Below are 21,114 nucleotides of genomic sequence, written 5' to 3' on the forward strand. Positions count from 1 at the left end.
AGTAGTGTGCAGGCTCGCTCATATGTCCAACTCTTCCAGGCAGTTTCTACCTCACACGTCGCTAAACAGACTCAGGCTCCGACTGACCCGCAGCCCCCTCAGTAGTTTGCGATCCAAATCAAGCTACCGAGTTACCAACAGGTATGTATGCTTCTGGAGCTGCCGCCTGCTCAGTTAGGGTAGAATCTTAGCTTGAGATCACAGGCTTTACTCAGACTTTGATTAAATCATGATGTCAATTCTTGAGTAATGGGGCACTTATACATACTATACGCCCACTCCATGGCACAGTAGTCTCACTATCAACACGGGTTTCAATTAATCAACAGTAGTTTCCTTATGGTTGGCTGACTGACTGTGGAAGCAGAATGTGTTCATTGCTGATGCTGTTTGTTAGCAGATTTTGTCTGTAGGACTTAGTTCTGTGGGGCATCATGTGGTGTGCGCGTTCCACAGGTTGTGGCAGGTTCAGCCTATTTTAGGAGGGCACAGATGGATAGGGAATGGGCTGTGTGTGTACTGCAGATGTTCAGTGATAAAAGCAGGCCTGATTCTGTTCATATGATTTTGTCTGGAAGGTTATCTGAGCATTAATAGTCAGGCTTACAAAGTTGTGAGGGAAAATACCAGATACATTTTTTTCATTAATATTATTTGTTCTATGTTCTACGACTCTGTTGTGATTTGAGGAACTTAACCTTTCTATTGTATGCCAGAGAAATTTTGTAGGATGCAAAAAAAAAAAAGAAGAATGATGGAATCAGAGATTATCCACAAAATGAAAATTTGTATTTTTATCCATTATAGTTTTGGGACGGTTTTGGGTCTTTCTTTGGGACAACTTGCGAAATATCCTGTTGTAAGAACGGTGAGCCTGTTCTTGGATATCAAGGGATTATCTGTTTATTTCAAAATGATTCTAAGAAGCTTTTAAAAACAGGGTCACAGAAACTGGCAAAACCAGTCAATTCTCCCCTGTCCCCTCCCCTTTATACAGGGCCGGGTTAATGCAGGGGCTTACCGGGGCTGAAACGCCTTGGAACAGGCCCGTGGAGGGCCCAAGAAGCAGCAAGAAAATAATAAAATAATAATCGTTAAAAAAGGGTGATCGTCATCAATGCAAAGGGTGGCTACTTTGAAGAATTTTAAATATAAAATACATTTTGATTTGTTATTTCATAGTTTTGACATCTTCACTATTATTCTAAAAGGTAAAAAGAAAGAAAGAAAAACCCTGGAATGAGTAGGTATGTCCAAACTTTTGACTGGTACTATGTCTCAATGAATGTAGACAGCTCAATGAATGTAGACAGCCTGCTCCTGATGCTGTGGGGAGGAGGTAGGGGGCACAAGTGGGTAACTGGGGGGGGGATGCCTTGTCTGGGTAACTGATTTAATAAATAAATTCGATAAAAACAGCATAATAATTTGACTGGTCAATTGTGTGAGTCAGGGGCTGGGTCCAAGAGGCCCCAAAAGTATTTACATCATTTTTAAAATTATATACATATTTCTTTATCTCAATGTTCAAAATACACCAAAGAGCAAAATTTAGCCACAGAGGACCAATAGTTACAAAAAAATAAATGTTATCAATAGCGCATACAGGTAACTGAAGAAATAAAGGAAACCAACTTCAAATCAAATTGTATTTGTCACATGTGCCGAACACAACAGGTGTAGTAGACTTTACCATGTCTTTAAAAGGTTCAGCCTAGGCTGAACCATGAATCTAGTTTAGCATGTCATAGGGCTGAGTTAGATGGTTGTATCAATAGTCCCCATTGAGTATCAAGAGGAGAAACCAAGCTGTTTGGTATTTGGACCCACTTGACAAATCCAAACAGCAGGACATGGCTATTAGGACGATGCCAGTACTGTCTGTAAATTACTTGCACACTCCTCAAAACGACTCAAGTGAAAGTCCTAATCCCTTTAAGAATGTACACACACAGTATGCTATTAGTAAGCCATCAAACAGACATGATATCATGCATAGGAATCTCCGAGACTTCTTTGCTGACTGGGAAAGTGAGTTTTGAAATTACACTTCAGTTCTGTGAGTCAACAGCTTACTTACAGTGGAGACACAGGTAGACATTCAATGCAGTCATTATGAAGTCGCCTTGGGCCTTGTCCCTGTTACTCAGTTGACTAGTAATAAGCAATAATAACTACCTGTCAGCTACATTACACTGTACACATGAACAGCAGCCTGGAACTACTATCACAACCACATATCACAGTCGTAACAAGTACATTTTTCCTGAATAAGCCGGTGCCGGTAGGAAAAGCAAATGTTTTTTTTAAGGGGGGGGGGGGGGGGGGTATAAGACTGATATGTCTTATTGTCTAGGCATTAATTATGTCAACCATGCTTAGAACACTATGCAACTCTTGTGTGTATATATATGGAATTCATGTCGATACACATTATGCCAACACAATCAGTGGATGATTCCATCTCATTTTGACTAAATTGATCTAAATGAGAGAAAAGCTTGGTGGAAAGAGCGCCACGGCGACATCTAGGGGTCACACACAGTATCACGCCTGCGGGACTATTCATGAGAACAATGGAAATCTGAAGTCTTTGTGTGCAGTCCACGCTCTCTCTTCTACTTCCTTCCCTCCCTCCATGCATCCCTCCTCCTTATCTCTCCATCTCTCTGGAATCTGGATCCTCCCTGTCTCTCTCTCACATTTTAATTCTCCTCTCTCTGTTTACCATCTGATATGTTATTATTGTTTCTTCCTGTCTATCTGGTTGTCAGGAGCCCCAGTCCCTCCGAGATGAACGGTAAGCCCTGGGCCAGGCCAAGCTACCAGGACCAAGCTGCAGCGGAACACACACAGGACAAATGTACAGCGTCCCACCAGGAACCACAACAACAGCACCCTGACAAACTGTGTCTGGACTCCTTCTGGAGTGAGGTGGAGACCATACGCAGCCAAGATAGCGGTTACATTGACCTTGACACTGACAGCGCCAGTCGAGACTCCAGACACTCTGAAGGTAAGCACAGAGACACAGGACTAGTGTCAGTCGGTCAATTACCTCCATAGGCCTATTGTTATAATAGGCCTATTGTTACAACGAGTTGTGTTGTGTTGAACCATGCGTATCTGCTATACATGGAACAACAATATTATGTGCAATATTGCAATGTACTCTCCCTCTAAAATATACAGTTTATTCATTCCTCAGACGGTACATGTGTTATGCATGGAGCTGCAAGTTATAGTATAATATGGACAGTCACATAAGCATGCATGCAAGCGCGTATGCACACACAGATGCATGCAGGCAAGCACACACATGCGTACAGAAGCATGCCGTATGTATAGTCTCTGTAATGAAGCTGTTATGTGTTTCAGAGGGAGAGCGATAGCTAATAGGTGTATTTAATACAATCCTATTGTATTATGTGTTGCAGAGGGGGAGCAAGAGGAGCAGTGGCTCCAGGATGCAGGTCTGTCCACTCTGATAAGACAGCAGCAGCAGAGACCAGACAGAGACAGAGACCGGGAACAGGACAGGGAAGACCAGGATGTTGACCAGGCCATCCTACTGTCCACTCTGACCCGTACGCAGGCCGCAGCCGTCCAGAGGAGGCTCGATTCCTACACCCTGTCCCTGAGGAAGAGGAACAAGCCCCCGCCGCGCGACGTCAGGGATGTCTTTAGGTCATCACCCTCCTCCATCGCTCAGGTCAGACTGACCACTTGCTTTCACACTATGGTACTGGCTCTGTTCAATCAAGGTGCAATCGAACCGTAGCTTTTCTGTTTCCTGTGATGACATGTTTCTGTTTCCTGCGATGACATGTTTCTGTTTCCTGTGATGACATGGTTCTGTTTCCTGTGATGACATTTTTCTGTTTCCTGTGATGACATGATGGATTTCCTGTACAAGCAACAAATACACACACATAAAATTCGCTGTATTCTTTCAAATCAAATCAAATTGTATTTGTCGAATACAACAGGTGAAATGCTTACTTACAAGCCCGTAACCAATAATGCAGTTTAAAGAAAAATAAGTGTTAAGTAAAAAATTGTCAAAAAATGTAAACAACAGCAGTAAAATAACAGTAGCACGGCTATATACAGGGGGGTACCGGTACAAAGTCAATGTGCGGGGGCACCGGTTAGTTGAAGTAATTGAGGTAATATGTACATGTAGGTAGAGTTAAAGTGAATATGCATAGATAATAATCAGAGTAGCAGCAGTGTAAAATAGGGGGTTGGGGGGGACAATGCAAATAGTCTGGGAAGCCATTTGATTAGCTGTTCAGGAGTCTTATGGCTTGGGGGTAGAAGCTGTTAAGAAGCCTTTTGGATCTAGACTTGGCGCTTTGGTACCACTGTGCAGAAGCAGAGAGAACACTCTATGACTTGGGTGGCTGGAGTCTTTGAAAATGTTTAGGGCCTTCCTCTGACACCGCCTGGTATAGAGGTCCTGGATGGCAGGAAGCTTGGCCCCAGTGATGTACAAGGCCGTACGCATTACCCTCTGTAGTGCCTTGCGGTCGGAAGCCGAGCAGTTGCCATACCAGGCAGTGATGCAACCCGTCAGGATGCTCTCGATGGTGCACCTGTAGAACTTCTTGAGGATCTGAGGACCCATGCCAAATCTTTTCAGTCTCTTGAGGGGGAATATGTTTTGTCGTGCCTTCTTTATGACTGTCCTGGTGTGCTTGGACCAGAGGTGGGACCAAGTCATTGTTTTACAAGTCACAAGTAAGTCTCAAGTCTTAGCACTCAAGTCTCAAGTCAAATCCCAAGTCAAGACAGGCAAGTCCGAGTCAAGTCTCAAGTCAAGACCATCAAGTCAAGTCTCAAGTCCTAAACTTTAAGTTTCGAGTCCTAAACAAGTCATAATGTGCTCTTCACCAAATGTAATACCATTTCATATGTTTAACAAGAGTAATAGTTAGTATATTACATTTACGCAAATCATGAATGCTTTTAAAAATATCTATATATTTATTACTTTCCAAATAAACTAAATTTCCATGGAAATACATGGGTAGCCATGAGAAAGACCCCCCCCCCCTCTCTGTGACAGCGGGAGAGGCGTGGTAGCCTGGGTCGGGTCGTGTGGGGTGGTTGCATAGAAATACATCACCTACAACAGCCTTTGCCGTGTAGAATAGAGAATCGAGTACAGATCTATATATTGCATTTCTATCTGGAAAACTGTATCTGAATGCGGTGCCTCAGATGAAATAAGCCGCCGTTCTTCATTCATTATCAATGGAGAAAGCTCAAAACTGCCGAGGACAGCAGAGAGGGGGAGGGTGGGATTTGTGTGAAGCATAAACACAATCAGAGGTTCAAGCACTCACCGTAATCAGCAGGTTAGGAAGAGTACACAACCATTCTAGGAGATACTCTGCCACAAATGTGCTCATTTGATCTTTTCCAGCTCCAAACAGCGTGGTGGCGAGTCAATCTGCAAGTCTAATCAAGGCAAGCAGTGAGGAGCGCACATAACAATACAGGCTCCAGACATCACAAGGCAGCAAAAAGAACAAGTTACACACACTCAAACACACAACCTCGTGTGATGGATAGCTGTCGGCTATATTAGCCACGACTTACCGTTATTTGTGCAGCTTCAAATGTCGAACAAAGTTGGAAATTGTTGCGCCTCCGTCTGTAATTTTGTTCCCGCATGTTTTGCAAGTTGCAATCCGTTTTTTGTTGATACAGCGTCGTCTTTATATCCGAAAATAATAATTTTGGGTATCATCATATTCCTCTGCACTGCCACGCACAATTTGATTGGCTGCTGTCCGATTCAAACTGTAATCAGTTAAATGAAGAGTTGATGCGCTGCACACTTTTTTTAATAGCATTTTTAATATTTGGGCTTGGGGAGGGTATCAATTCAGGTCTAGTCATAAGGCTCAAGTCCAAGTCAAGTCACGAGTCATTGGTGTTAAAGTCAAAGTCGAGTTGCAAGACATTATATTTGTGACTCGAGTCCACACCTCTGGCTTGGACCATGTTAGTTTGTTGGTGATGTGGACGCCAAGGAACTTGAAGCTCTCAACCTGCTCCTCTAAAGCTCTGTCGATGAGAATGGGGGTGTGCTCGGTCCTCCTTTTCCTGTAGTCCACAATCATCTCCTTTGTCTTGATCACATTGAGGGAGAGGTTGTTGTCCTTGCACCACATGGTCAGGTCTCTGAACTCCTCCCTATAGGCTGTCTCGTCGTTGTCAGTGATCAGGCTGTTGTATCGTCTGAAAACTTAATGATGGTGTTGGCGTCATGCCTGGCCATGCAGTCATGGATGAACAAGGAATACAGGAGGGGACTGAGCACGCACCCCTGAGGGGCCCCCTTGTTGAGGATCAGCGTGGCAGATGTGTTGTTACCTACCCTTACCACCTGGGGGTGGCCCGTCAGGAAGTCCAGGATCCAGTTGCAGAGGGAGGTGTTTAGTCCCAGGGTCCTTCGTTTATTGATGAGCTTTGAGGACACTACTGTGTTGAACGCTGAGCTGTAGTCAATGAATAGCATTCTCACATAGGTGTTGCTTCTGTCCAGGTGAGAAAGGGCAGTGTGGAGTGCAATAGAGATTGCATCTGTAGATCTGTTGGGGCGGTATTCAAATTGGAGTGGGTCTAGAGTTTCTGGGATAATGGTGTTGATGTGAGCCATAAACAGCCTTTCAAAGCACTTAACGGCTACAGACGTGCTACGGGTTGGTAGTCATTTAGGCAGGTTACCTTGGTGTTCTTGGGCACAGGGACTATGGTGGTCTGCTTGAAACATGTTGGTATTACAGACTCAGTCAGGGACAGGTTGAAAATGTTAGTGAAGAAACTTGCCAATTGGTCAGCGCATGCTCGGAGTACACTTCACGGTAATCCATCTGGCCCTGCTGCCTTGTGAATGTTGACCTGTTTTAAAGGTCTTTCTCACATTGGCTACGGAGAGCGTAACCACACAGTTGTCCGCATGCTTCAGTGGTGCTTGCCTCGAAGTGAGCATAGAAGTAATTTAGCTCATCTGGTAGGCTTGTGTCACTGGGCAGCTCGCAGCTGTGCTTCCCTTTGTAGTCTGTAATAGTTTGCAAGCCCTGCCACATCCGACGAGCATCGTAGCCAGTGTAGCACGGTTCAATCTTAGTCCTGTATTGACGCTTTGCTGGTTCATCTGAGGGCATAGTGGGATTTCTTTTAAGCCTCCGGGTTAGAGTCCCGCTCCTTGAAAGCGGCAGCTCTACCCTTTAGCTCGGTGCGGATGTTGCCTGTAATCCATGGCTTCTGGTTGGGGTATGTACGTATGGTCACTGTGGGGACGGCATCATCGATTCACTTATTGATGAAGCCAGTGACTGATGTGATGTACTCCTCAATGCCATCGGAAGAATGCCAGAACATATTCCACTCTGTGCTAGCAAAACATTCTTGTAGCTTAGCATCTTTGTCATCTGACCACTTCTTTATTGACCGAGTCACTGGTGCTTCCTGCTTTGGTTTTTGCTTGTAAACAGGAATCAGGAGAATATAATTGTGGTCAGATCTGCTAGATGGAGGGTGAGGGAGAGCTTTGTACGCGTCTCTCTAGAGTTTTTTTCCCTCTGGTTGCACGTTTTACATGCTGGTGGAAATTAGGTAAAACGGATTAAGTTTCCCTGCATTAAAGTCCCCGGCCACTAGGAGCGCCGCCTCTGGGTGAGCATTTTCCTTTTTGCTTATGGCCTTATACAGCTCAGTGAGTGAGGACTTAGTGCCCGCATTGGTTTGGGGTGGTAAATAGACAGCTACGAAAAATATAGAGGAAAACTTTCTTGGTAAATAGTGTGGTCTACAGCTTATCATGAGATACTCTACCTCAGGCGAGCAAAACCTCGAGACTTCCTTAATATTAGATTTTGTTTACCAGCTGTTGTTTACAAATATACACAGACCGCCACCCCTTGTCTTACCGGATGCAGTTGTTCTATCTTGTCAATACAGCATAAAACCGGCCAGCTGTATTTTATCCATGTCGTCGTTCATCCACGACTCGGTGAAAAATAAGATATTACAGTTTTTAATGTCCCGTTGGTAGGATATTCGTGATCGTAGCTCGTCTATTTTATTTTCCAATGATTGTACGTTGGCTAATAGGACTGATGGTAGATTACCCACTAGCCGTTGGATCCTTACAAGGCACCCCGACCTACGTCCCTGTTATCTCCGTCTCTTTCTCCTGCGAATGACGGGGATGTTGGCCTTGTCGGTTGTCTAAAGTAAATCCTTTGCGTCCAACTCGTTAAAGAAAAAATCTTTGTCCAGTACAAGGTGAGTAGTCGCTGTCCTGATAGCCAGAAGCTATTTTCGGTCATGAGAGACGGTGGCAGAAACATTATGTTCAAAATAAGTTACAAATAACGTGAAAACACACACACAATAGCACAATTGGTTAAGAGCCCGTAAAATGGCAGCCACCTGCGCCATTCAATCAGTCTGTTATTCTTTGATTTTGCACCAGCAGCCACTGCTGAGTCAAGTAGACATCAGCAAAGATGAAAAAATGCTAAACACTTTAGAGAATCTCATTTGTTACATAGTCTAATTCATTCATTCCACTGGTGTCCATTCTCAAAGGAGCAGAACAGTTGTAACTGACTCTATTAAGAGAGACAGTTGACCTATCAGAATAAAGGGAAATCACATCTCTGAGCAGCCCAGAGATGGGAAAAGAACTGCTGTTCCTCTGATCATATCAGTTATTTAACACTAGAAAACACCTCTTCTCTCACCCTGCTCCCATTCATCTGACAGTGAAATTATGCAAAAGGACAGCTAGGGCCACAATGGAAATAAGTGTTGTTTAATGCTTTCATGTGTTATCCTCTCTGGGATTTGTATTTTCGTAAGTGTAGGTCACAGTCGTATATAGAAACAACGACAACAAATCATTTCAACTGTTACGGTAGCTTTTCAGCCCCCTTGTTTCTGATTGTTGCCTTCTATCCTCCCCGTGCAGACGCCTCTACCAGAGTCTCAAGACCCTGAGCCTATAGAACCTAGCGCATCTATATCATCTATACCAGAGGACAGCATGGAGACTATCACCAAGACCCTACTACAAGGTATCAGCTAGCTCCGCATTTCTACTCCACGTCCTCTGTTCTAATTGGTTCAGATGAATCCTGAACTCTCTCTCCCCAGACCAGCTGGCCTTGCTAGCCGTAATGAACTCAACTTAATTTAAGATCCCCTTTGGGATCAGCATGCACTGAGCGAACATTTACTTGTGTTGTATTACCTCAGATGGCTCCATTATGCTAACCATTAGGACTACTATTAGGGCGACAGGTAGTCCAGTGGTTAGAGCGTTGGGTCAGTAACTGAGAGGTTGCTGGTTCGAATACCCGAGCTGACAAGGTGAGAAATGTGTCGATGTACCCTTGAGCATGGCACTTAACCCTAATTTGCTCCAGAGACGTCGTACTATTATGGCCGACCCTGTAAAACAACACATTTCACTGTCATATTAAATCCAGTTTTATTGGTCACATGCACCGAATACAACAGACCTTTGCCTGAAATGCTTACTTACAAGCCCTTAACCAACAATGCAGTTTTAAGAAAAATAAGAGTTAAGGAAATATTTACTAAAGTAAAAAATAAATAACACAATAAAATAACGATAACGAGGCTAGGTACAGCTGGTACCGATACCGAGTCAATGTGGGGGTACAGGTTAGTTGAGGTAAAATGTACATGTAGGCAGGGGTAAAGTGACTATGCATAGATAATAAACAGCGAGTAGCAGCAGTGTACAAAAGAAAAGAGGGGGTCAATGCAAATAGTCTGTGTAGCCATTTGATTAACTGTTCAGCAGTCTTATGGGTAGGGGATAGAAGCTGTTAAGGAGCCTTTTGGACCTAGACTTGGCGCTCTGGTACCGCTCCCCGTGCGGTAGCAGAGAGAACAGTCTGTGACAATAAACATAATTTTTCATATATTTTTGTACACATTCATTAACACATCAACATGTGTATGTTTGCCAGAGGTCAGCTTGGAGCAGCAGCATGGAGAAGATCCTAAAGAGGATACCTTCATCACAGACGTGGCGTACTGTGAACAGGCGGCCATCTTGTTGAAACAGGCCATGCTTCCACAGATACAGAACAACGGCCGGAAGAGGAAGGAGGACGGAACACTGCCTGTAAGAGACGCTCTCTCTCTATCTCTCTCTCTCTCTCGCTCTCTCTCTCGCTCTCTCGCTCTCTGTCTCTCTTTCGATTTCTCTGGGCAACTTCATAGCACTTTCTCTATCTTCACACACTGGTGTCGACTTACATCGCTGAGAGCACTGAAACTCACACCGAAAAACACTTCTTGGTTTAATCCCCCTGTACAGTATGTTAGATAAGTGTTAGGAGCTGTTAGAACAAATTATTTAGTATAAGACAAAAAAAGTATGGTTTTATGTACATCTTCACTTCTAAGTACATATTTGTCTTTCTCACGCAGAGCTTGAAGGGAAACGCAGTGAGACACTTCACTCATAATATCATAGAACCGGGGTTACATTAAGTAACCTTAAATTCTATTTAAATGACTTGTTCGTTGTCTCACTATGGGGATATAACTAACTCCCTTAGTGTTCATGTACTCTCCGAAGCCAAGTCTAGACAGGATCAACCCTCAGAAGTTCCGACACTAAGCTCCATGTGCGTTAACGAGGGCGCAGTGACGTTGTCGGTAAAACCTCACGAAGTTCCCCAACATGCCTCATTACAGACCTTTTTGAACAGAGACACCTTTGAACAATGCCCATGATGCAGCCATACCTCTGGTGGAGTGAGCCCTCAGGATCTCCGGAGGTGGTAAACCCTTGCTATTCTATGCCACTATAATAGCCTCCACTATCCAATTGGATAAACGCCGGTGAGAAATGGGTCTCCCTGCGTGGGGAGGTGCCGAAGAGACAGAGCTGATCGCTCTTTTGTAGGGCTCTCGTCCTGTCCATTTACAGTTGAAGTCGGAAGTTTACATACACCTTAGCCAAATACATTTAAACTCAGTTTTTCACAATTCCTGACATTAAATCATTTTAATCCTAGTAACAATTCCCTGTCATGGGTCAGTAAGGATCACCACTTCATTTTAAGAATGTGAAATGTCAGAATAATAGTAGAGAGAATGATTTATTTCAGCTTTTATTTCTTTCATCACATTCCCAGTGGGTCAGGAGTTTACATACACTCAATTAATATTTGGTAGCATTGCCTTTAAATTGTTTCACTTGGGTCAAACGTTTCGGGTAGCTTTCCACAAGCTTCCCACAATAAGTTGGGTGAATTTTGGCCCATTCCTCCTGACAGAGCTGGTGTAACTGCGTCAGGTTTGTAGGCCTCCTTGCTCGCACACGCTTTTTCAGTTCTGCCCACACATTTTCCATAGAAATGAGGTCAGGGCTTTGTGATGGCCACTCCAATACCTTGACTTTGTTGTCCTTAAGCCATGTTGCCACAACTTTGGCAGTAAGCTTCCAAAGTTGTCCATTTGGAAGACCCATTTTGGGTCATTGTCCATTTGGAAGACCCATTTGCGACCAAGCTTTAACTTCCAGACTGATGTCTTGAGATGTTGCTTCAATATATCCACGTAATTTTCCAACCTCATGATGCCATCTATTTTGTGAAGTGCACCAGTCCCTCCTGCAGCAAAGCACCCCCACAACATGATGCTGCCACCCCCGTGCTTCACGGTTGGGATGGTGTTCTTCGGCTTACAAGCCTCCCCCTTTTTCCTCCAAAAATAACAATGGTCATTATGGCCAAACAGTTCTATTTTTGTTTCATCAGACCAGAGGACATTTCTCCAAAAAGTACGATCTTTGTCCCCATGTCCAGTTGCTAACCGTAGTCTGGCTTTTTTTATGGCGGTTTTGGAGCAGTGGCTTCTTCCTTGCTGTGCGGCCTTTCAGGTTATGGTGATACAGGATTCGTTTTACTGTGGATATAGATACTTTTGTACCTGTTTCCTCCAGCATCTTCACAAAGTCCTTTGCTGTTTTTCTGGGATTGATTTGCACTTTTCGCATCAAAGTACGTTCATCTCTAGGAGACAGAACACGTCTCCTTCCTGAGCGGTATGACGGCTGCGTGGTTCCATGGTGTTTATACTTGGGTACTATTGTTTGTACAGATGAACGTGGTACCTTCAGGCGTTTGGAAATTGCTCCCAAGGATGAACCAGACTTGTGGAGGTCTACAATTATTTTTCTGGGGTCTTGAAATCAAGTCAAGAAATTTGTGGAGTGGTTGAAAAACGAGTTTTAATGACACCAACCTACGTGTATGTAAACTTCCGACTTCAACTGTAGATGTGCAACGCATGCACTGGACACAAGAGGTGGAAATGCTCTTCCTCCATGGAGGAGAAGAGTGTTGGATGAAAGGCCAACAGCTCTAAAGTGAGGCGATTTATAAGCACGACTGACTTTAGGCACAAAAGCGAGGTTAGGTTGTAATGTAACCTTGGATAAGCCTGGGGCAAAGCACAGACACGAGTGGTGGTCTGACAATGTGTGCAGCTCTCCTACCCGCTTGTAATGGCTAATAGTAATGTGGATTTAAACGAGATAAATCATTCCAGCGGCTCGAACGGCGGCTGTGAAATGGCATCAAGCATAACAGAAAGATACCAGGATGGATACCAGCTGTTGTGTATTAGACGTAGGCGACACCCGACCTTCATAAAACAACAGATCAGGGAGAGATGGCAGCCAAATACACATTTACAATGGAAAAAAAGGCAATTCCATTGTCCAAAATGTCCTGTATAAAGCAGAGTACCTCTGGAATGGAGCAAAGAAATGGAATTCTTTGTTTTTTCCCATGGGGCCTGGGTCTGCTGGGTAAACAGAAGTTCAAGGCTTCACCCTCCTTCTTATGGATGTCACATTTCTGATGCATGTAAGTGACAGATGGACCAAACAGTAAACAGCGGGCACAAAGGATTGGTCACTGCCTGGGGGATAGGACTCTAGAAAATCAGAAGCAGTCCTCTTCTGATAGTGGGCGAGGGAAAAATCTGTCTTCTGCAATAGAGGGGGCAGGGCCAGGCACCATGTGAGCTGTGCCCTGATCCTCTCTGCCGCTGTGGACAGGCCCCTAAGCCGGTCTGGTTGCACCCTCTGGCGGCTTTTATAGAGAGTCGCTCCCTATAGAAATCACAAGGCTCTGTACCCCTTGGCAAGGGGGAAAAAGAGCATGATATTTCTGGAGGTAAAGTGCTGTAAGCATGGTGTGGGAACAGTGCTTGGTGGCGACTGAATTTTATCTGTCCAGCCTTGGCTTGAACCCAAAGTGGTACAGAGTGGAGAGCTTTAGCTTGGGGGCTAATTGTGTCCAGTTACAACTAGCGTCATCTAGCCTGTCTCAATGCCATCTCGTGGACCAGATCATAGAATTGGGGCAAAGAAACTGGGTGCTAGATAAACTATGTATGAGGGTAGGAAAATGGGAACCGGCGTTTTGCAGCCCGACAGCACAAGCACAGGCGTCGTGACCACCCTTACATGAAGCGGCACACGGCTAAGAAGGATGGGCCCTGAAAGTCCTCCTGAGGTGCTCGCGATCTGCCTTGGCTGTCTCTTCCAGGCCCAAAGGGCAAACTGGGAGAGGCAGGTGGAGTCTCCCTGGGTACTGGGCACAGTCCTGGGGGGATACAAACTCCAATTCCAATGCCGACCACAGTCCTACAGAGGCATCGGGGTCACCTCGGTGGCAAATGGGGTGAGGAAGGATGCAGTCAGAAAGGTAGAGCCGCTAGAACAGCTAAGTGGGTTCTACTCCACGTATTTCATAGTTCCAAAAAAGGATGACAGCTTTTGGCTGATCCTGGTCCTGCACGGCCTCAACAAATGTTTAAAGGAGCTCAAGTTTAAGATGCTCACGCTAGCGTGGGTATCAGGCAGTCTAGAGCGGCCAATGGTTCACCACGCTTGACCTGAAGGATGCGTACTTCACGTTCCTGTTCTTCGAGATCAATGAAAGTACCTCCGGTTTGCCTTCAAAGGAGTGTCTTACGAATTTAAAGTCCTCCCGTTCGGCCTCCATGGACTCAGTCATGTCCTAGGGCATTCTAATGCTGAACTACCTGGACAACTGGCTGGTGTGTGCTCAATCAAGAGAGCAAGCTACAGCAGACACAAAGATAATCTTGAAGCTCTTTCAAGACTTGTGCCTCACCCTAAACAGGGACAAGACCTGTTGATCGACTCAACTCTTATGAGAGCACGTCTACCTCAGGTGAGATTGGAGAAGAAACATAGACAAGCCGTGTCTGTATTAGAGTGCCAGAAGTTACTTGGCCTACTCACGTCTGCTTCTCTGTTGATTCCGCTGGGCCTTCTTCACATCAGGCCACTCCAGCGATGGTTCCAATCTCACCATCTATACCAGAGACAACACAGACATTGTCAGCAACAAATGCATGTGTGAGGACTCTGTTGAAATGGCACTCTCGCTCCTTTCTACCTGTTGGAGGGAGTAACACTGAACAGAGTCCACCACAGGGAGCTAGTGTGCCCCAATGACTTGCTAGTAGGTCGGGGTGCAGTCTTCAGAGGCATGGCAGCAAGCGGACTCTGGAGCTCCCCATGGAGTGGTAAGCACATCAATGTGCTGGAGCTCAGGACAGTTCGCCTGGCACCTCTGCCCTACTTGGAGGGGATTTTTTATTTTATCTTTATTTAACTAGGCAAGTCAGTTAAGAACAAATTATTATTTACAATGACAGCCTACACCGGCCAAACCCGTACAACGCTGGGCCAAATATGCGCCGTCCTATGCGACTCCCAATCACCGCCGGTTGTGATACAGCCTGGATTCGAACCAGGGTGTCTGTAGTGACGCCTCAAGCACGGAGATGCAGTGCCTTAGACCACTGTGCCACTCGGGAGCCCATGTCCCGATCAGATCAGACAACACCACGGTAATGGCGTATATCAATCACCAGGGGGGGATCTTCCTGAGACTCCTCCCCTACGAGGCATTACCCGTAGTGAGACACAGGAGGAGCAATTGAAATGGAACACGTTAAGTAAACACACAAGGCCAACAATATCTTTGTTTTCATTCTTTGAGTTATAGACATTGCATACAGAGAGAGAGAGAGAGAGAGAGGAAAAAATGTAGAGATGTTTAACAAAAAAAAACCTGCTGTTTCTGATCCCTTGCTTCTATTCTCTCCCCCCCCCCCCCCCCCCACCCCCCACACACATACAGAGGATGACCTGCCCTCAGTGTCGTCTGGGTGTGACTCGTATCCAGGACCTGTCCAATCAGGACATGAAGAAAGTTCGTCAGCTGGCCCTCATCGAAATGACAGCGCTCTGCGACCTGCTGGAGCTCGACGTGAAGAGACACAAAACCTACAAGAGGAAGATACGAGGTATGTGAACTCCCTGTGACATGACATGAACGCATGCCCACCCCATGCCTCTCCTGTCTCTGCTGCTAAACGCATGTGTCAAGCCCTAGGAGAACGCAAAGTTGCATAGGATGGCTATGCTAACCTTTCTCTCGCTCTCTCCTTCAAAGAGAGTGCCCTGTATGGGGTTCCCCTGGCCACGCTGTTGGAGAATGATCAGAAAGTCAGGCCCACGGCCACCACTCCTCTCATCCTGCAGGCGGTAAGCTAAACAGCTCTAGTTAACATCATCCCATTTCTAGTATCTACTGTATATTGAAAACCTATGCAAGAGCATGATGAGCTGCATGACTGCTGTTGTTCTTAGGTTTATTTCTATTTCTCCCTCTCCTCTACAGCTGCTCTCTTTCCTGGAGAAGCGAGGAGTCGACTCAGAAGGCATTCTGCGGGTTCCAGGCTCTCAGTCCAGAATCAAGGTGAGATCATTTCAGAATGAACAGACACGTTTTTTTCCACAATCATTCATATCCTCCCTGTCCATTTCTTGGTCATGTCATATTCTGAGTATTCATATGGAAGGAAGGAATATGACTGAGAAACTAGCACACAGAACTATACGTATTGTTTAGTGAATCTTGTCTGTTTTGTCCCATGTTTTTATTAGAAGTTGCAGCAGGATCTGGAGCAGAACTTCTACAGTGGAGGATTCAGTTGGGAAGAGGTCAGCTCTAACGACGCTGCAGCGTTGGTGAAGAAGTTTATTAGAGAGCTGCCTTCTCCACTGCTCACCACAGAGCTCCTCAACACATTCAGCGCTGTCAGGGGTGAGCCAGAGCAACAACAAACCGTACACCAGCTTGTTCCTCTCGTGCAAGGAATTTCATACACGGCATCAACTCCATGTGAACCAAGACACGTGCCGATTCATCGGTCATCAGTTAGTCAGAGTAACACGCTCGTTAGGATGTAGCCTGTGATTTACTCGGGCCTTCAAAGACCTGCATACTGTGCATATAGCATGGCAACGTGTCTGAGTGTCGTTACTGTATCGATAGCAGAATATAACCCTGCATGCTCAGTCACGCAACCCGTAGTGTGCATGGTCATAACTATCTAAGCATGAAGCATAATTACCTAAGTCTTTATTACTGTACCGATAGCGGAATATAAAAACGCTTATCTCTTTTGTGCTTAGTACTTAAAGGTCTAAGAGAAGATAAACAACTTAATAGCCTTTAAGCTGTTCTAATGGAATGTGCTAATAATGCAATCGCCTCCTGTACCATTTCATGTCATTAAAGAAATGATGTAATGATGGACTACCATAATGAATAACGATCTGATTGACGACGACTAGCTAGGCCTTTAGCTTGCGAGGTGAATATTTATCATTTTTAGACACCTCTTTATCTGCAGATCAGATCATCGTTGAGCTAAAGGAGAGGAAATTAGAGTTAGAGTATATACAGTGGGGCAAAAAAGTATTTAGTCAGCCACCAATTGTGAAAGTTCTCCCACTTAAAAAGATGAGAGAGGCCTGTAATTTTCATCATAGGTACACTTCAACTATGACTGACAAAATGAGAAAAGAAATCCAGAAAATCACATTGTAGGATTTTTTTAATTTTTATTATTATTTTTTATTTATTTAAATTTTACCCCCTTTTCTCCCCAATTTTCGTGGTATCCAATCGCTAGCAATTACTATCTTGTCTCATCGCTACAACTCCCGTACGGGCTCGGGAGAGACGAAGGTCGAAAGCCATGCGTCCTCCGAAGCACAACCCAACCAAGCCGCACTGCTTCTTAACACAGCGCGCCTCCAACCCGGAAGCCAGCCGCACCAATGTGTCGGAGGAAACACCGTGCACCTGGCCCCCTCAGTTAGCGCGCACTGCGCCCGGCCCGCCACAGGATTCGCTGGAGCGCGATGAGACAAGGATATCCCTACCGGCCAAACCCTCCCTATCCCGGACGATGCTAGGCCAATTGTGCGTCGCCCTACGGACCTCCCGGTCGCGGCCGGCTGCGACAGAGCCTGGGCGCAAACCCAGAGACTCTGGTGGCGCAGCTAGCGCTGCGATGCAGTGCCCTAGACCACTGCGGTGGAAAATAATTATTTGGTCACCTACAAACAAGCACGATTTCTGGCTCTCACAGACCTGTAACTTCTTCTTTAAGAGGCTCCTCTGTCCTCCACTCGTTACCTGTATTAATGGCACCTGTTTGAACAGTCACACTCCAAACTCCACTATGGCCAAGACCAAGGAGCTGTCAAAGGACACCAGAAACAAAATTGTAGACCTGCACCCAGGCTGGGAAGACTGAATCTGCAATAGGTAAGCAGCTTGGTTTGAAGAAATCAACTGTGGGAGCAATTATTAGGAAATGGAAGACATACAAGACCACTGATAATCTCCCTCGATCTGGGGCTCCACGCAAGATCTCACCCCGTGGGGTCAAAATGATCACAAGAACGGTGAGCAAAAATCCCAGAACCACACGGGAGGACCTAGTGAATGACCTGCAGAAAGCTGGGACCAAAGTAACAAAGCCTACCATCAGTAACACACTACGCCGCCAGGGACTCAAATCCTGCAGTGCCAGACGTGTCCCCCTGCTTAAGCCAGTACATGTCCAGGCCCGTCTGAAGTTTGCTAGAGAGCATTTGGATGATCCAGAAGAAGATTGGGAGAATGTCATATGGTCAGATTAAACCAAAATAGAACTTTTTGGTAAAAACTCAACTCGTCGTGTTTGGAGGACAAAGAATGCTGAGTTGCATCCAAAGAACACCATACCTACTGTGAAGCATGGGGGTGGAAACATCATGCTTTGGGGCTGCTTTTCTGCAAAGGGACCAGGACGACTGATCCGTGTAAAGGAAAGAATGAATGGGGCCATGTATCGTGAGATTTTGAGTGAAAACCTCCTTCCATCAGCAAGGGCATTGAAGATGAAACGTGGCTGGGTCTTTCAGCATGACAATGATCCCAAACACACCGCCCGGGCAACGAAGGAGTGGCTTCGTAAGAAGCATTTCAAGGTCCTGGAGTGGCCTAGCCAGTCTCCAGATCTCAACCCCATAGAAAATCTTTGGAGGGAGTTGAAAGTCCGTGTTGCCCAGCAACAGCCCCAAAACATCACTGCTCTAGAGGAGATCTGCATGGAGGAATGGGCCAAAATACCAACAACAGTGTGTGAAAACCTTGTGAAGACTTACAGAAAACATTTGACCTCTGTCATTGCCAACAAAGGGTATATAACAAAGTATTGAGATAAACTTTTGTTATTGACCAAATACTTATTTTCCACCGTAATTTGCAAATAAATTCATTAAAAATTCTACAATGTGATTTTCTGGATTTTTTTTTCTCGTTTTGTCTGTCATAGTTGAAGTGTACCTATGATGAAAATTACAGGCCTCTCTCATCTTTTTAAGTGGGAGAACTTGCACAATTGGTGGCTGACTAAATACTTTTTTGCCCCACTATATATACAGTACCAGTCAAAAGTGTGGACACACCTGCTCATTCCAGGGTTTTTCTTCATTTTTTACTATTTTCTACATTGTATGAAATAACACATATGGAATCATGTAGTAACCAAAAAAGTGTTTAACCCTCTGTCAGGTGTTAGTTGTGCAGGGGTGGGAATGGAGTCAGGCACAGGACACAGAACTGAGTAAAATAACGAACTTTACTCTGGAAAATAATCAGGAAAAATAAATCCACGCAGGGATCACAAACCCTAACACAAAAGACTAACACAAACCAGGAACAATCACGCACAAAACATAATGGGAACCAGAGGGTAAATAGGGAAATAATAATAACATAATGGGAACCAGGTGTGTACACTCAAGACATAACAAATGGAAAACAGAAACATGGATCAGTGGAAGCTAGAAAGCCGGTGACGACGAGCGCCGAACGCCGCCCGAACAAGGAGAGGCACCAACTTCGGCGGAAGTCGTGACACCCTCCTGCTGTGTTCCGTTCGAATTGGACCGATTTACACATTTTCTCTCTGAAAAATGTAGTTCAATTTAATCTGATTGTCATAAGGTTCCATGACTTTGTCCACACAGGGCATCTGAACACACAAAATACATTTAGATGATTTTCATTACATTTTCGGTGTTTTATTTAACTTGATTTATTTAACACCTGTGGTGTTCCCGGTCAAAAAATGACTGGTCATTAGAAATGAATGGGTGAAACTACAATTAGTGTATAAAATTGAGTTCAGGCACATGCCCATTCAACAGATGGACACACTTCCTCTCCCAGACCCCCACATGCATGTGTGTTTGAGCACACACACACACACACACACACACACACCTCACTCCACTTCTTGGCTTCCATGGCAACCCCCACAGGAACATTTCCCCAATAGAATCCTTCCCCCACGGGAACCATTCTCACAAACAATCGCAACATTGTTTCAATAACATATAGAACTTTTCTCGCAGCTCTGGTATATAAAGCTTTTTTGAGGCCTTGCTCACAATTCATTCTGTGGCAGCACAATGACCAAACGATATATTGTATGTGAGGCTCTTGATCATATCTTTGATCATGACAATGGTGAGGAGGAAAGAGTCCTTGTTAAACTTTGACACAAAATAGTCTGTGATAAATGGCACAATATGTTTCATCTGAGTACTAGTTATAGTAAAAATAATCCATACATTATGCTTTTTTTTACTCAAAAACGAGTTGTATGAGCTCAGGTCAATGAGGCCTACAGGCCATGAATAGCAAATAGAAGTTCAAAACTTGTAATGTTCACTAGAACTTAAGTTGATAAAAAGATCTAACACAACATTAGGTGATAATATATGTATTATTCTGGATTTATAATCAGCTATAATGGGGCGGTGATTTTGGACTGGGAACACAGAATTAATTAAACATGAAACAAACACAACAGGAGGGTTAACAAATAGATGGTTTGGGATGAGTTGGACCGCAGAGTGAAGGAAAAGCAGCCAACAAGTGCTTAGCATATGTGGGAACTACTTCAAGACTGTCAGAAGAGCATTCCAGGTGAAGATGGTTGAGAGAATGCAAAGAGTGTGCAAAGCTGTCATCAAGGCAAAGGGTGGCTACCTTGAAGAATCAAAAATATATTTTGATTTGTTTAACACTTTTTTGGTTATTACATGATTACATATGTGTTATTTCATCGTTTTGATGTCTTCACTATTATTCTACAATGTAGAAAATAGTAAAAAAATAAAGAAAAACCCTTGAATGAGTAAGTGTGTCCTAACTTTTGACTGGTACTGTATATGAAGGTGTATTCTGAGTTTATTGAACAGATAGAGAGAGATTGTGTCAAAGGGCAGTAGGTCAGATTCAAACCTATGCTGACACTGCATGTGTGCCGGAAGCTGCGTCATTACCCCGAGACCAGCCAGGCCATAGTTCAGATGTACAGTATTATGGTTCATTCACACTCTGCCTTTCTGTTGATTGTGTTCTGTATTGTTTTATACATTTCTGTCCGTTCAGTTCATTCACACCTCATCCTCTGTTTGCTCTACAAAAATAGCATGCTGGTAGTAATTATCTGTCCTCTCCTATCCAGACATCCCTGAGCTGAAACAGAAGCTACATGTTCTGAACCTTCTCATTCTTCTACTGCCTGAACCTAACAGAAACACACTAAAGGTATGTTGATGGATTTCAAACTGAGGAAGCGCAA

At 44.6% G+C, this 21,114-nt stretch overlaps 1 protein-coding gene across 1 annotated transcript in view; it reads left to right on the forward strand.

The window, feature by feature from the left end:
* The window catches only part of LOC120065569 (rho GTPase-activating protein 40), a 31,553-nt gene that overhangs the window by 3,681 nt on the left and 6,758 nt on the right, over positions 1–21,114 (forward strand). Inside the window, exons 2-10 of the mRNA XM_039016633.1 lie at positions 2,775–3,016; positions 3,438–3,712; positions 8,993–9,098; positions 10,023–10,180; positions 15,255–15,420; positions 15,570–15,661; positions 15,798–15,875; positions 16,064–16,223; positions 20,998–21,080. Coding sequence (XP_038872561.1) covers positions 2,775–3,016; positions 3,438–3,712; positions 8,993–9,098; positions 10,023–10,180; positions 15,255–15,420; positions 15,570–15,661; positions 15,798–15,875; positions 16,064–16,223; positions 20,998–21,080 — 1,360 coding nt within the window. The remainder of the gene's footprint in view (positions 1–2,774; positions 3,017–3,437; positions 3,713–8,992; positions 9,099–10,022; positions 10,181–15,254; positions 15,421–15,569; positions 15,662–15,797; positions 15,876–16,063; positions 16,224–20,997; positions 21,081–21,114) is intronic.

This window comes from Salvelinus namaycush, chromosome 20, assembly GCF_016432855.1.
Source record: "Salvelinus namaycush isolate Seneca chromosome 20, SaNama_1.0, whole genome shotgun sequence".
In the NCBI taxonomy this organism is placed as follows: domain Eukaryota; kingdom Metazoa; phylum Chordata; class Actinopteri; order Salmoniformes; family Salmonidae; genus Salvelinus; species Salvelinus namaycush.